Here is a 14,733-nt window from a genome sequence, read left to right on the forward strand (position 1 = left end):
TTTATTAAATTAAAGATATATTCAATAATTATCTAACAAAAATTAATTGTATTATTCTTTAATTTAAGAAATCTTAATCAATTTAAAATATTAACTTATTTACCTATCATATGATGATTGGTCGAAATTATAAATGAGTAGTAATCCTGAATCATCTAATCATTTCTCCTCAAACAGATACAATCAGGATCATTTAGTCAACTTGCCTCTCATTAAAATGAACAAACAATCTAAAAAGAAAGAAGACAAATAAATCTTCTGAGAGTTCACGGTCACCAAATTGAGAGCATGTTTCCATATGGTCCTTGTAAATGTATGTCGTTATTAGAAAATCTCACATAATTTGTCTCAACTCTCACAATATAATTTATATATCTATTGAATAACTTCCCTTAATCCACATCACTTGCCTCAATTCTCAGGATGCATCTTATAGTCCTCTTCCTCAACATAAATTTCATTCAAAAAGCTTCATTGACAGCAGACTCATTGTTGCTTTGAACTGCAACCATGTATGGCTTAACTAATCTTTTTTGTAATTTCTGTTTACGCTCAATGAGGCACAGCTTGTACTTAGTTCAGTTTTTAATAAAATATTTGCATTAAAAAAAAAAAGAAAACTAATCTGAGGTGGCCAAGCTAAAAATAAAAAATCCAAGCAACAAGCAATGTTATTACTTAATAGCATTTGAAACCAGTTGGTTATCTCATCAAATAAGATTGAAAATTTGAAACTGTAGGCATTTGGCAATAGTATTGTTCACACGAAGAGTATCTTGCATATAAAACTCCCAACTCAGTAAAGATACTCCAATCCTAACCCACTCTCCATTAGAGATATGAGTTCATTGAAGCATCCTTTGTTCTGATAATACTCGCTAACCTCCTCCAAATCATCTACCTTCATTATATAACAGATAGTAAATAATCAGACAACATCAAAAAGTTTAGACAAAGCAATCAATAGTTTTTCTGTCTCTTTTTAGTATTTTGCTAGTAACTACATTCTTTAACTTGCTTTCAAAGGTTTTCCAATATTGGAGGGGGCAATCTGTGTAACAATTTTGGACTGAGGAGGTGTTTGAGCAGTTGCAATCAAAACCTGTGGTTCAATGGCATTTGTATTCACAATGACACGTTTGATATCAGGAAGCTCAGTAAAATGCTGCACAGTACAAAGACCAGGTTCAAGAGATATTCTAACAAGAGAACATTATACTGTCATCAGAATTTAAGAAGGAAAGAACATAGTTGTCCAATATGTGGGCGATCATAATGACTGAACATGCCATTGGCCAATATGGCATCAGCAGCATTTGAAAAGGTCACAAGCTTAATTTCCAGAACCTTAAAAAAATACATACAACATTGTGATTTCTTTTGTAAAAAAAAGAATCCATATATCCCCATATGAAATAAGAGAACCTTAACCTTTGTTTGAAGAGATCCATCATCCAACAAAATGGTTGTTGCTCACGGATCAAATTCCTCTAAGAAGTGTATATATATATATATATATACTGTACACGGATCTAGCCGAAAACCCAGTTATACCCCAAAAATCTTTAAAGCATGGATTTTTCTTGAAAAGCACTATCAGAATTAGAGAACTAAGTGAACAGAACAAATAAGAGAAAACATTGAGAACAGAAAATGAAAAAACTGATATTATTGATTCTGAAAAAGTTAGTTTTAATGCAATTACAAATGAGGTATTTATAAACCTTTAGACCTTGAAGCTAATCACAAACTAACTAACAACTAACTAACATAATTCTATTAAACTAACTGACAACGAACTAACAGTTGTTAGTGAAAGAAAAGTAGTTAGCTTATACTAATTGCCCTAACTATCTTGCAATAATTGTTTGTAACAGTTATTTTTATACATTCATTCTAATACCTCCTCGCAAACTCAAGGGGAAGGTTTTTCTACAGGAAAGTGCTTCACATTGAGTTTGTCCCTTAATATTTCAAATCTTGTTGAGGAAAGTGGCTTGGTTACAATATCTGCCCATTGATCTAAGGTAGGAAGATGCACAACTGAAAGTTGTTTGGCCAAAACTTGTTCTCTTACAAAAAAGACATCAATTTTCATATGCTTTGTTCTACTATGGAACACTGCATTGTGAGCTATGGGCACTACACTTTTATTATCATAGTAAATCAAAAGAAACATATAATTATGTTAGAATGGTTCTAATCTAGGTTAATTCAGTAGATGTTTAGGCCAAGCTTCTATATTCAACTTTAGTGTTGGACCTTGTCGTGACTTTTTGCTTCTTGGACCACCAGAATATCAAGTTTGAGCCAAGAAAGATAGCTACTCTTGACGTGGAACGTTTGTCATCAATATTTGATGCCTAATCAGCATCACAGAAAGCATAGAGTGCCATAGGTTTTGAAACAGAAGTAGGTTGAAGGAATAAACCATGAAATATAGTATCCTTGAGATATCTTAATATCCCTTTGACCACATTCCAATGAGAATCCAATGGATTAGCCATATACTGACAAACCTTGTTAACAACATAACAAATCTCAGATCTTGTAAGGGTAGCATATTGTAGGTCATCTACTACTGACCTATAAAGAGTTGGATCATTAAATAAAGCACCTCCATGTTTGGACAATTTGCAGTTTGTAACCATAGAAATAGAGATAGAGTGTGCCTCAACCATTTGTGTTTTATGAAGTAGATCTCTGACATACTTGCTTTGAGACATCAAAATAGACCTATTAGGGAGATACTTAATCTACAGCCCCAAGAAATAGTATAAGTGACCTAGCTATTTGAGAGAAAAGGTTGTATTCAATTTCGATGTTAACTGTTGAATGAGAGAGTTAGAACTTCCTGCGATGATTATATCATCTACATAAACTACAATGTAGACAGTGTGTTGTTGATGTGTATAAATGAACACAGAGGGATCACACTTGCTTCCTACAAACCCAATCTATATTAGTGTTGACCTTAACCTGTCAAACCATAGCCTTGGAGCTTGCTTTAACCCATAGAGAACCTTGTTAAGTTTACAAACCAAGGATTTTCTTTCAACTTTAAAACCTGCAAGTTGAGTCATATAGACAGTCTCCTCAAGTAATCCATTTAGAAATGCATTATTGACATCAAGCTAAAATAGGTCCCAACCTTGTGAGAGAGCAAGAGTTAGAACTACTCTAATTGTAATTAGTTTTACCACAGGAGAAAATGTTTCATGAAAGTCAAAGCCATGAACTTGATGAAATCCCTTAGCAACTAGTCTAGCTTTGTACCTATTGATTGAACCATCAACATTTTCTTTTATTCTAAAGACCCACTTGCATCCAATAGCTTGTCTACCAACTGGTAATGGAACTATATCCCAAGTTTTGTTTCTCATTAGAGCATTATACTCCTCCTACATAGCTGCAAACCATTCTGAACTTTCTAGGGCTTGCTTTACACCTTTAGGTTCAAAATGAGTGAGAAATAATGAAGGATGCAACCTAGGATTGTGTATTCCTGATTTAGACCTAGTTTGCATAGGATAAGTGTTAATGGGAATTAGAGTTGATGGAGACACAAATTCACTATAGTATTTGATGATTGAGGATGAGTGGGAGAGGGTGTAGTTGGTATAGATTCACTAGATGACACTATATTGGATGATTGAGGATAAGGGGAAGTGGATTTAGATGAGGTTTGATTTAAGGCAGTAGTAGAGAAACCAGGAGGAATAGATGGAGCTGAAAGGGAATTGGAGAAAGGTATTTGGGAAAGCGAAGGTGTAGAGGCTGAAACAGGGGGAGATAGGTTATGATTGAGGCTGAAATACAAAGTAATATTTTGTGTTGAACTACAGGAAGAGGAAAATAGATCTAAGTATGGAAACCTCAACTCATTAAACAAAACATCCTTAGAAATATAAATTCTACCAGTTGAAGATAGACATTTGTAGCCTTTATGTGAAGAGGAGTACCCCAAGAAAATACACTCTTTAGACCTGAAATCTAGTTTGTGAGTATGATAGGGTTTCAATAAAGGAAAGCATTCACAACCAAAAGTTTTAAGAAAGTGAAAATCAGGCTCTTGGTTAAAAAGAGTGACAAATGGAATAGAAAAGTTGAGTGATGCAATGGGTAACCTATTAATCAAATAGACTACAGTGACAAAAGCATAATCCCAAAACTGTAGAGGTAGAGTTGCATGATGAAGTAATGTGAGTCCTAGATCAACTATATGTCTATGTTTCCTTTCAACTACTCCATTTTGATGATGAGTGTATGGGAAAATTAACCTATGTGAAATGCCATAGGAAGCTAATAAAGCAGAGAAGAGTCTATATTCACCATCCCAATCACATTGAACACTTTTTATTTGAGTGTTAAGTTGAATTTCAACTGATAACTTGAAAGTTTGGAAAACATACACAATTTCAACTTTAGTTTTAATAGGAAATGTCCAAGTATATCGTGAAAATGCATCAATAAATGATACATAATATTTGAAACCAGAGTAAGAGGTTAAATGAGAAGGCCCCCATAAATTTGTAAAGACAAGTTCTAAAGGAGAATAAACTGAAGTGGAAGCATGAGAAGATAGCCTATGAGATTTTCCCACACAAAAAGAGGCACAAAAATCTGAAATCACTTTATTAGATGATGAAATGTTACACTGATCAAGAAAAAGTTTTAGTACATGACTATTAGGGTGTCCTAACCTAGCATGCCAAAGGCTAATAGTGTTAGGAGATGAAAAACCAGAACTAGATGTAACAATAGAGTCTTTATTAGTAGTAGAAGATGTTGTTGATAACAACTGAGGTCTGTGATCCTGGAGTTTGATGTTATGAAAAGAATAGAGACCATCAGCACCCATAACACCTTGAAGGAGCACTTTATTGGTCCCATGTGATTTGACAAGGCATAAGTGAGGGTGAAATTCAAAGAAAACAGCATTATCTTTAGCTAAATGACTAACAGTTAGCAAATTTCTCGAAATGGAAGGAACATGTTATAGCTTATTAAGCTTGAAAGTAATACGATGGTTATTAGGAGACAAAAATGATGAAGAACCAGTGTTGGAAATACTCAAACCTTCACCATTTCCTATAAAGATTTGGTCAGGTCCATCAAAATGCGACAATTGTTTGATATGTTGTGATTCACCAGTTACATGAAAACTAGCTCCAGAATCTGGAATCCATGTTGAGCTAGCTTGACCATTACCCTGAGGTGTCGAATTGGTAAGCATCACACTAGGCTGACTGGAGGACTGAGTAACTGGTTTAGAGTTAGGATTAACCCTAGTGTTTGAGGTCCTACCTGAGGCAATCAGATAAGGAATTGGTTGGAGCGTAGTTGGACCAACAAAGGTGAGTGACTCATGAGGTTGAAAATTCATATCAGAACGAAAGTGACACATATTAGCAGTGTGACCATACTTGAGGCAAATTTGACACTGGAAGTTAGCAAATCTGCCTCCACCGTGGCCTCTTTTAGAACCACTACAACCACCACCTTGATCAAACGAAGTATTACGATCACCATTACTTCTACCATAAGCTCCTCTAGAGCCACCAAAATCATTACCTTTATATGAGCTTCCATACGAATAACCTTGAGTGTAATTAAGGGATGCAAGCGCAAGCATCTTAGTGTCTCGATTGTACCGAACAAGGTGAGTTTCGTAACCATAAAGCAGAGCCTCAATCTCTGCAATGGATGGTGTGCGTTTCTTGCTTTCAATAATAGAAACTACTGGCACATAGTATGAAGGTAGACATTCAAGAATAGCATCAACATGTTCCTCATGCTGTACTGGAACTCCAACGCTAGCAAGCTCGTCAATGTAGCCTTTGATTTTGTGAAGGTACTCATCCATTGTTTTTCCTTTGAGTGAGACAGCACGCATCGCGGTCCGTAGTTGTCGTGCTCTAGACTTGGTGTGAAGGCTGAAATGCTCGTGAATCTTCTCCCATATCTGATAGGAGTGATTCGAGCCTAGCACGCAAGAAAGGAAAGACTTCGAGAGTGTCGATTGAAGCCAAACAAGCAAACTTTGGTCCTACACTTCCCAGGCTTTGTATTCAGGATTAATGCGATCCATGATTCGATCATCTTCTGTGAGAAATTGAGGCGGAATAACTGGATTAACCACAAACCTCTACAGCTTATGCAATTTAATGACTGGTTCGACGTGTTGTCGCCAGTGTAGATAGTTGGAATCATCCAATTTCTCAACTATCGTTGTCGGAAATGAATGTGAACTGAAACCTTGAGATGCGGAAGCCATGGATGTGAAGATGCGGCTCGATAAACTGAAGAGAAGAGCTTTTACGAAGAAACAAACTCTAATACCATATCAGAATTAGAGAACTGAGTAAACAGAGAGAATAAGAAAACATTAAGAAAAGAAAAAGAAAAAACTGATATTATTGATTCTGAAAAAGTTAGTTTTAATGTAGTTACAAAGGAGGTATTTATAAACCTCTAGACCTTGAAGCTAATCACAAACTAACTACCACAATTTTGTTAAACTAACTAACAAAATTCTGTTAGTGAAAGAAAAGTAGTTAACTTATACTAACTGCCCTAACTGTCTTGAAATAACGGTTTGTAACAATTATTTTTATACATTCATTCTAATAAGCACTTGGATGCTCCACTAGGTTGAACACTTGAGTACCCTCAAGCTCGTGGTATATCAAAGTGCACACTTCTAGAAAAACCCTGAGGTACTCGGCTATGTTGAGTACTCAAGTACTTCCCATCTTTAGTATAACAATGTTCTTGAAGAGTATTCAGGTACTCGGTTAGGCCGAGTAATTGAGTACATGTATCTCCTCGTATACCCATAGATCTGCTCTTGGAAGGTACTCAGGTACTCGACCTAGCAAGTACCTGAATACCCCTTATACTTATTACATGAAGGTGTCCTTCTTTGTAAGTACTCAATTATTCGACAAGGCCAAATGCCACCAGAGTACTCCAAATGCCTAAAAATATTCCCAAAGCATGATTATTTTAAAGAAAGTTGTTAAGACTATTATAAAAACCCTTAATGACAATTATAAGAGCAATACTTGATATGGTAATGAGGTACAAGGGCCATAGGTTCAAGGTCCACTTAGATTTGTATAAATAACTACAAGAATATCGAGATAAGATATTGTATTAAATACTCTTTTATTGTTCTCGTTCAAGATCTAACTTGAGCGTTTGAATACTTTTTAAAGATACCACACTCTTCGGATTGTCGAATACCAAATAGTGGAGAAAGAAGACCTTAGAGAAGAAGCAAGCTAAGAGAAAAAATTATTTGTCTGCTCTCGTGTAGGTACAAAAATAAAAAGTTTCAGTTCACAAATAACCAAAATAAAGTGTAAAGTTGGATCCTACTTAAACAAATAATCTTTAGATGAAATTAGAGAAAAATATGTTATCCTAGCAAGATACTTATCAAAAGGCCTTGCAAAAAATCATAACTTACAATCTGTTACTTGTTCATTCTGGTATTCTCTGTCAAAACATAAAAACATATACACAAGCATATGCTACAAAAATAAATAACATATTTTTCATCATTTTCTTGCACTCTTGTGCTAATTGTCTTGTTGATAATTGCTTTACTCTAGATGACATAAAATACTTTTTAAGACAACTACAATCTACTGAGACACAAAATAAATGTAACAATAAATATTATAGTCAAGTATTCACCAGTCAATAGAACATCAGCCAATTCAAAAGTCAACACATGAAGCTTATGAACTTTAAAAATTAAAAGTACATAAAAGTACAAAATTATCAAATGCAGCTCGAGTTACCAATTCTAATGCACCGGGGAGCTTTCCTCTTCTAACAATATACCAGAAGGTAGCAAGTAAAGCACGATTAAAAGGCAAGAACATATACTATGAAGTACAAACACTCTATTGAAGCTCTATAATTACATATTCTGTTTTTATCTCATATTTTATTCATTAATTAATTTGATATTTAAAAAAAGTACTCTTAAGACTATTTTTTTAAAAAAAAAAACTTTTTATACCAATATGTAGGAAATAGGAATGTGTCAACTGGCTGATAAAGCATAATCAAGCAATGCTTATACCTGGCTGGGCACCAAGTTCAATGATAATGACATGCATCTTTGAAATGTAACCTGTCCAGCATTGATTCTCTTGGATGCAAAACAAATAAGAGTTGAATCCTTATCTCAAAGAATGTGCTTCAAGAGGCCAATGAGGCAGCATGTGCTTGGCTCCACTGCTGAGCTACAAAGAAGAATTTGATAGTGCTTCAAGGCCCTGTCTCCACTGCTGAGCTGCAAGGAAGAATTTGATATCAAATTGTAATATTTAAGAATCATTTTGAAGTTAAGTTGTAACTTAGAGAATCAATTAATATTAATTTATAAAATTTAAAAATTAATTTGACATTAAGACTGTTGTACCACAGTCAAAGGATATAATTATTTTCCTTTTTACACATTCAAATATTAAATCAAAATTCTCGTTGTTCACTAAATTATTTCCATTGCTCTAGTCTTATACTTTCAAAGATAAAAGGGACTACATACCAAAAGATCCTTTTAAAAGTATATTTTTTTTCTGTTTGATCCTCGGAGGGTCGAGGTGGTGGTGGGCATTGGGCCTACCAGGCCCAATCTGTTTTGACATTTCTGAATTACTAATGATGAATTGAAATTTTGTTAGCATGACATTCATCTGCGTTGTGATTAATCTTTTCGTGGTGTGTTTGTGTATCTTGTTGCTAACGTGCGGATAAGCTTTCCATTTGAAGGGATGGGTCAGTAAGCAACACTGTCTGACCCCTATTGATGGCTAAAAAATCCTTGAGGTAAGGTCCAGTTAAAATAATGAAACGAAAACAAAAATTTATTTTTCTTTTCAAGTTTGTTTATCTTGTTGGGGTTCTCTCATTCCATTAACACAAAGCGAAAAGGACACCAAATTGCACGTGTCACAGGCTGCAGTGTGCAAGTGTAGATTATGATTTTATGTCACACTCACGCAAAGATCACAGCCTCATATATAGTTATATACAACTCTTCGTCCCATGCCTCCATGCCTGATTTCAACTAGAACATGTCGGGTATACATGCTGCAGCCAAATTCACCCATGTCAAATCTCCACAATGCTATCATGCACGTGTACTCAATTGCAAACAAACACTTACTGCGTGTTTAGATATTATTTGAAATTAATTCTGATGACCAAAATCTTGATGTGATCATGAAAAAAAAATATTTTTGTCACAATGTCATAAAAAGTAATCAACATAAATAGCCCAAAAACATAAATATGTATTTAGATACTCCAAGAACAAACAACGTGATTTCAATAATTTACAGTACAACCTGTAAATATTCATTTTCATTATTATTCCTTTTTTCTTATCAACATTTTTCCACACACACTGACACCTCCAACTAGCTTCACTCTCCCTGTGATTGCAGTTGCACTGCACCAACCACCCCCTCCCACCCAAATCCCACATTTTCATTTTTACCCTTTCGTTTTCTATATTTTTAAATTCCGAATTTGTCCCTAAATGAATTCCCCTTTCTACCCTCTCTTTCCGAATATTTCGCGGGCATGTCAAGTCTTTAACTTCTTCAGAACTGTCAACTGCCACCGCCGGTTCCGCGTCGGAAGCCAATTCCCTCACCACCACCCAACCTTCTGTTTCCCAATTTACCATTTCCCTGATCGCCAATTTTCCAATTCTACCCCTCGCCCAGTTTTCATTTTCAGTTATTGTTTCTTCTTCTTCTTCTTCGTCGTGGTCGAACTCGGCGAACTCCGAGTCAACTCGGTCGAGAACACACCGCGGCGACGATTCCGCAATCTCACCACACGGCAACAAAAACGGATGCTGCAGCAGCTGATCGCAGCTCCACCGCCGCCACGCTTCCCTTCTCAAACACTTCTCGAGAAAATCCCTTCCGAGCTCCGACAACCGCCTCGGAAACTCCGGCACCTCGCCGGAGAACCCGATCCGGTTCAGCGTGTCCACGATGTTCCCCTCCAACGGCGGTTTTCCGGTGATCATCTCGATCACCGTGCATCCCAACGACCAAACATCCGACGCCGGACCTTGCAACTCCCGGCGAACCACCTCCGGCGCCATCCACAGCGGACTCCCGCGCGGCACCACTGCCGGAAACCCTTCGTTGGAGAACTCCGCCGCCGATCCGAAGTCAGCGAGCTTGCAATTGAAACCTTTCCCTCCGTCTCCGACGAGAACGTTCTTTCCCTTCACGTCGCAGTGAACGACGCCGTTTGCGTGCAAGTGCTTCAGAGCGCTCACAAGGCACCACGTGTAGTGTCTCACTAAAATCTCGTCCACGTCAGCATCCAGGTCAGCGAGCGTGCCACCTGGCATGTACTCCATATGAAGGTTCCGCTGCTCGCACGTGGCGTCGTCGCCGAGAAAAGTTACCACGTGCGGAGAAGACATGCGCTGGAGGATCCGAATCTCGTTCTCCAACGCCTCCAGCTGACCCGGGAGACCCGTTTTTAAATCCACGGACTTCACCGCGAAAATTTGAGTTTGATCGTCACGTTTGCGAAGCGCGACACTGACAGTGCCAAACGCGCCCTTACCAACGCACTTCCCTCTTATCCAAGAAGAACCCATTTTCAAAGCTTCTAATAACTCAACATCACTTGGTTCAAATTTTGTTTTTTATCCTCTGAGGTTGCAATTGAAGGGATGTGAATGTGAATATATATAGTGTGGAGTGGGTGTGTGCTTCTAATTGGTTTCCAACTTGAACTTCTAATTTTTTTTTTCTTTCTTTGGGACCTATGTGGAATTTAATGGAAGTGGATAATTAACAAAAACGGTGGTCGCAAGAAGTTTTTTCAAATGACGTACATAGTGATAGAGATTAGAGAGGGACGAAAGGATTAATAAAGAGTTTTTTTTTTTCTTCTTCTTTATTTTCGGGTGTTTTGATCCTTATCCAATTTACTTGGGTTTGAGTAACATTACCCATTTTACTTCTTTTGTGGAATACTTACGTTGTTATTAATGGTATGTGTACAAAAGGAGAATAATTAGATCCTTATCGAACAACACTTCTTTAAACTAGTAGGTTGGAGTTGAATTGAGAGAATGTTTGTTTTGTTGTAGTGTGTGTTTTAAGAGAGATTTAACGGATGAATGCAAAAGAAAGGGGATGATGTTTTGGGCAATTTCTGTTAGGTGTGTCACTAACGGATTGTCAAATATGTACTTAGACAATATAATTGTATTTGAACTAAATCAGATTAGGAATTAGATTGAGAGAATACGGTTGTATTTAACTCAAACTAGATTAGTTAAATTTGGAATGTAATTAAACTAGACAAGCTTTTTTTATAAGCATTTATAAATGAAATTAAAAAAATAAAAATAGAATAAATTTCTATCATAAATTATTTTTTAATTTTTTGGAGAAACTTTTTTATAAGCATTTTATGTTTAGGTTATTTTTAGTTAATAACTTATTTCTTTTTTATTTTCTTCTATAAATGCTTACAAAAGAATTTATTCAATCAAGTCATTTTACTCCAACCTTTTTAGGTGGCAAAATTGTGTTGTGCCTAATAAATAGGCTAGCTTATTCATTCACTTAAGTTGTCACATGAAAGACATCTATCGAACAAAGGATAAAAGTGACTTGACAAAATATTAAGCTTTCTAAATTTATGTAAATAGGACAACACTTATTTTTTGTAGTCCCTTTATTCGACGCTTACTCCCAAAATTCACAACATTTTCTTCTTGTTAACATGAAACACGAGTAGGGACCTTGCTCTATTGAAAAATTATCCATTTTTTCACCTAATCGCTTGTCCTACTTTAAATCTATCACTCTGGTAGGACAAAAGACATGTATCATGACTTTTAAAGTAAAAATGTAATTCTATGTGTGTAATTCTATGTTCTTAACTTATTTTAATGCATATATTCAACTTAAATATAAGAAAAATGCTAAAATATACTAATACTCTTTAATATATTCTTTTATTTGTTTAAATTCATGTGAATCTTATCTTGTTAAGTATATAGTTTTCTTTCTTATCTAGCAGGCTTCATTTTTTAGGTAAATGGTATCTCAAGCAATACAAATTAGTGTACTAAAAATTAATGTCTTGTTAATACCATTCTAGGGATAATATTTGGTGCATGAATAAAAAATCACATGATACAAACATTCTTTTGTTATTTTTTTTCTAACACTTTTTCTGTTCTCACAGTTAATTTTAATTTTCAAAATTTAAATATTTATTTTTAGTTTCTATAGATTTTATTTCCGGTCTCTATCATAGAAAATACGTCACTGAATGTATCATTCCAGAAGCAATCATTGAAATCAACGTTTAGTATATTATAAAGTAAAACCTAATATGGGATAAAATTCCAAGAACTACAATCAAAATAAAATGAAATTATAAGTATCAAAACCTAAATAAACAAACAAACAAAATTATAGAGAATAAAAAATCTAACTTTTAAAAAATAGAAGTCAAAACTAAAATTAAGGTAAATTAAATTAAAAGACAAAAAATATATTTAGCTTTCGTTATTTTCCATCTTCTCTAGTTCTATTTTTCAATAGAATTAAAATATATTAATTTTTAACTCAATCTCCTGATGTGTTTTATTTTTAAAATAAATTAAACATAAAACAATACTCACACATACACACACATCAAGCATTCATTACGGGTTCGGTTTTGTTACCTTCCATAACTTATTTTAGTTGTTTTTTTTTTCCTTATTAGCTAAAGAATGTCATCAATTACTGACAAAAAAAATGTTATATTATCAATTAGAACATGTGGCTGTAGTGAGGAATGTGGCCTTTTTCTGGTTGAGGTGGTTATTATTTTTGGCTAAGAGAAACAGAACACAGTAAAATAAAAGGGGGCAAGTGAGGCTGGTGTCGAAGATGCCCATTCCATGATGCTTGTTGCTCTTAGCCACACAATGTTTAAAAATACTTTATATTTTGTTTCTTTTGTTCAGAAAATTTGTTGCATGTGGATACTTTAATTCTTCGGTAAGATCCCAAAATCTAGTCGTATCTTTTAGAAAATCTGAACCAGGATGCATTATATAGGATCTTCTTCTCTGTTTCTCCTGGACAACATCATTGGATTTTGCTACTCTGTTTCAGTCTTAGAAATGTTAATACTATAGTTTTTTGTCAATAAATAAATTTGTGTTAATCTTACAAAATAAAAATTAAATGCAAACTAATTCATATAAAATTGGGCTTACAAATTTGAACATTGTTGACATTGAGTAGTACTTTTTCTTGCAACAACAAACATGCTGGTATAAAAAATAAAAAAAACTTTTCAAAACGACATTTGCAATGACAAATTTTGTTGCTAAGTATAGTTTTTTCCTTTTGACATTGTGGACAAAAGAGAAGTCTTATTACATCGATAATCAAATATCATTGTCAAATATTTATCTTTGCCAATAACTAAGTTATTGCTGGAAAGAAAATCACTCCGAATTTGATTTTTTTATTTTTTTTTTGTAGTGACAGTTATTGTAAGCATTCTTATATTTGTCTGTATTGTAACCCCAAACTGCTGGCTAGTAGATGAAAAAGCATAAACATTTTGGAGCAGTTTCCATTCATATTTTTCCTTTTGACAAATTATTAGTCAAATTATTAGTTTAAAACTTAAAAGTTTAATGTTTATGCACAGAAGATATAAAATAATTTCATATTTTTATTTAATTATAGATTATCATTTAAAATATTTTAAAAATTAATAAATTTATCATACATCATGGTTGTGATTGAATTTTTATATTACATAATTATTTTTTTCAAAGATTAATTGATGGGAAGATAAGCATGTCCTTTTATGATTTTTTTTCCTTTTTTCTTTCCATTAATTGGTTTCGTGCATGCAAACTCAAGTTCAGTGGGCTTAAAAACTATTGTAGTTGTGCCACTTGTCATCTTATGAGTACTTCTGAAAGCCACTTGAATTGAATTGACCCAAAATGATTATAAAATAAGAAACAGCGTTACGCAAGGGGAAAGGGAAACGAAGGGAGGGGTCGTCCACATAACATAACTTTTGACGCAAAATCTAGATATGTGGAAGGAAAACAAAGTTTGAAAAGGAAATTTAGATGCAATTCATCAACATGTCTCTTCATTGTTTTCTAAATTTTTTGGAGAAAAAGTTCGAAAAAGGAACAAGTGGAAGCAAATTGAGTTTCTAGTGGATTGCCATTTGGCTTGCGTAGAAGCAACTTGGAGGGTGGGGGGTGCCTACCACCATCAGAGTTACCATAAGTGACATAATAATCACATAGTGACGCGTAGGAATAATGATTTCACAGTAACTTCAATTTGGATCGTTTTCACATGAGGACGCAAAGGAGAAGCAAATCACTAATTGGAATATGCGTTATGTAAAAGTATGGAACACAGTACTTGGTTTGGATGAGGTTGTTTTTAGGAGGGTTATGTAAAGTGCTTCATGACTTTGACTTGCATATTATGTTCATCTCGTTTCATATAGCAAAGAAGAATAAAAGTTATCTCATTTTGTAGATATTGATGCATAAAATCTTTTTAAAAGAATTAAGCGGTAAATACTTTTTTCTGTTCACGTGCCAATAAAAGAAAGATCGTTGAAGCAAATCCTAATTTATACAAAAGGGTTCGTAATAACAAACTAATTGATGAGAAAACA

At 34.6% G+C, this 14,733-nt stretch overlaps 1 protein-coding gene across 1 annotated transcript; it reads right to left on the reverse strand.

The window, feature by feature from the left end:
• Window positions 1–9,256: 9,256 nt before the first annotated feature.
• Window positions 9,257–11,078, reverse strand: LOC100782609 (mitogen-activated protein kinase kinase kinase 18). Its single transcript, XM_006591633.4, has one exon. It carries the CDS (start codon window positions 10,649–10,651, stop codon window positions 9,272–9,274), a length of 1,380 nt encoding a protein of 459 aa, XP_006591696.1. The 5' UTR covers window positions 10,652–11,078; the 3' UTR covers window positions 9,257–9,271.
• Window positions 11,079–14,733: the final 3,655 nt, after the last annotated feature.

This window comes from Glycine max, chromosome 11 (assembly GCF_000004515.6).
Source record: "Glycine max cultivar Williams 82 chromosome 11, Glycine_max_v4.0, whole genome shotgun sequence".
NCBI lineage: Eukaryota > Viridiplantae > Streptophyta > Magnoliopsida > Fabales > Fabaceae > Glycine > Glycine max.

What these genes read in the sequence shown, in the direction of transcription:
- LOC100782609 (XM_006591633.4), bottom strand. Translation starts at nt 10,651, where the DNA reads ATGGGTTCTTCTTGGATAAGAGGGAAGTGCGTTGGTAAGGGCGCGTTT.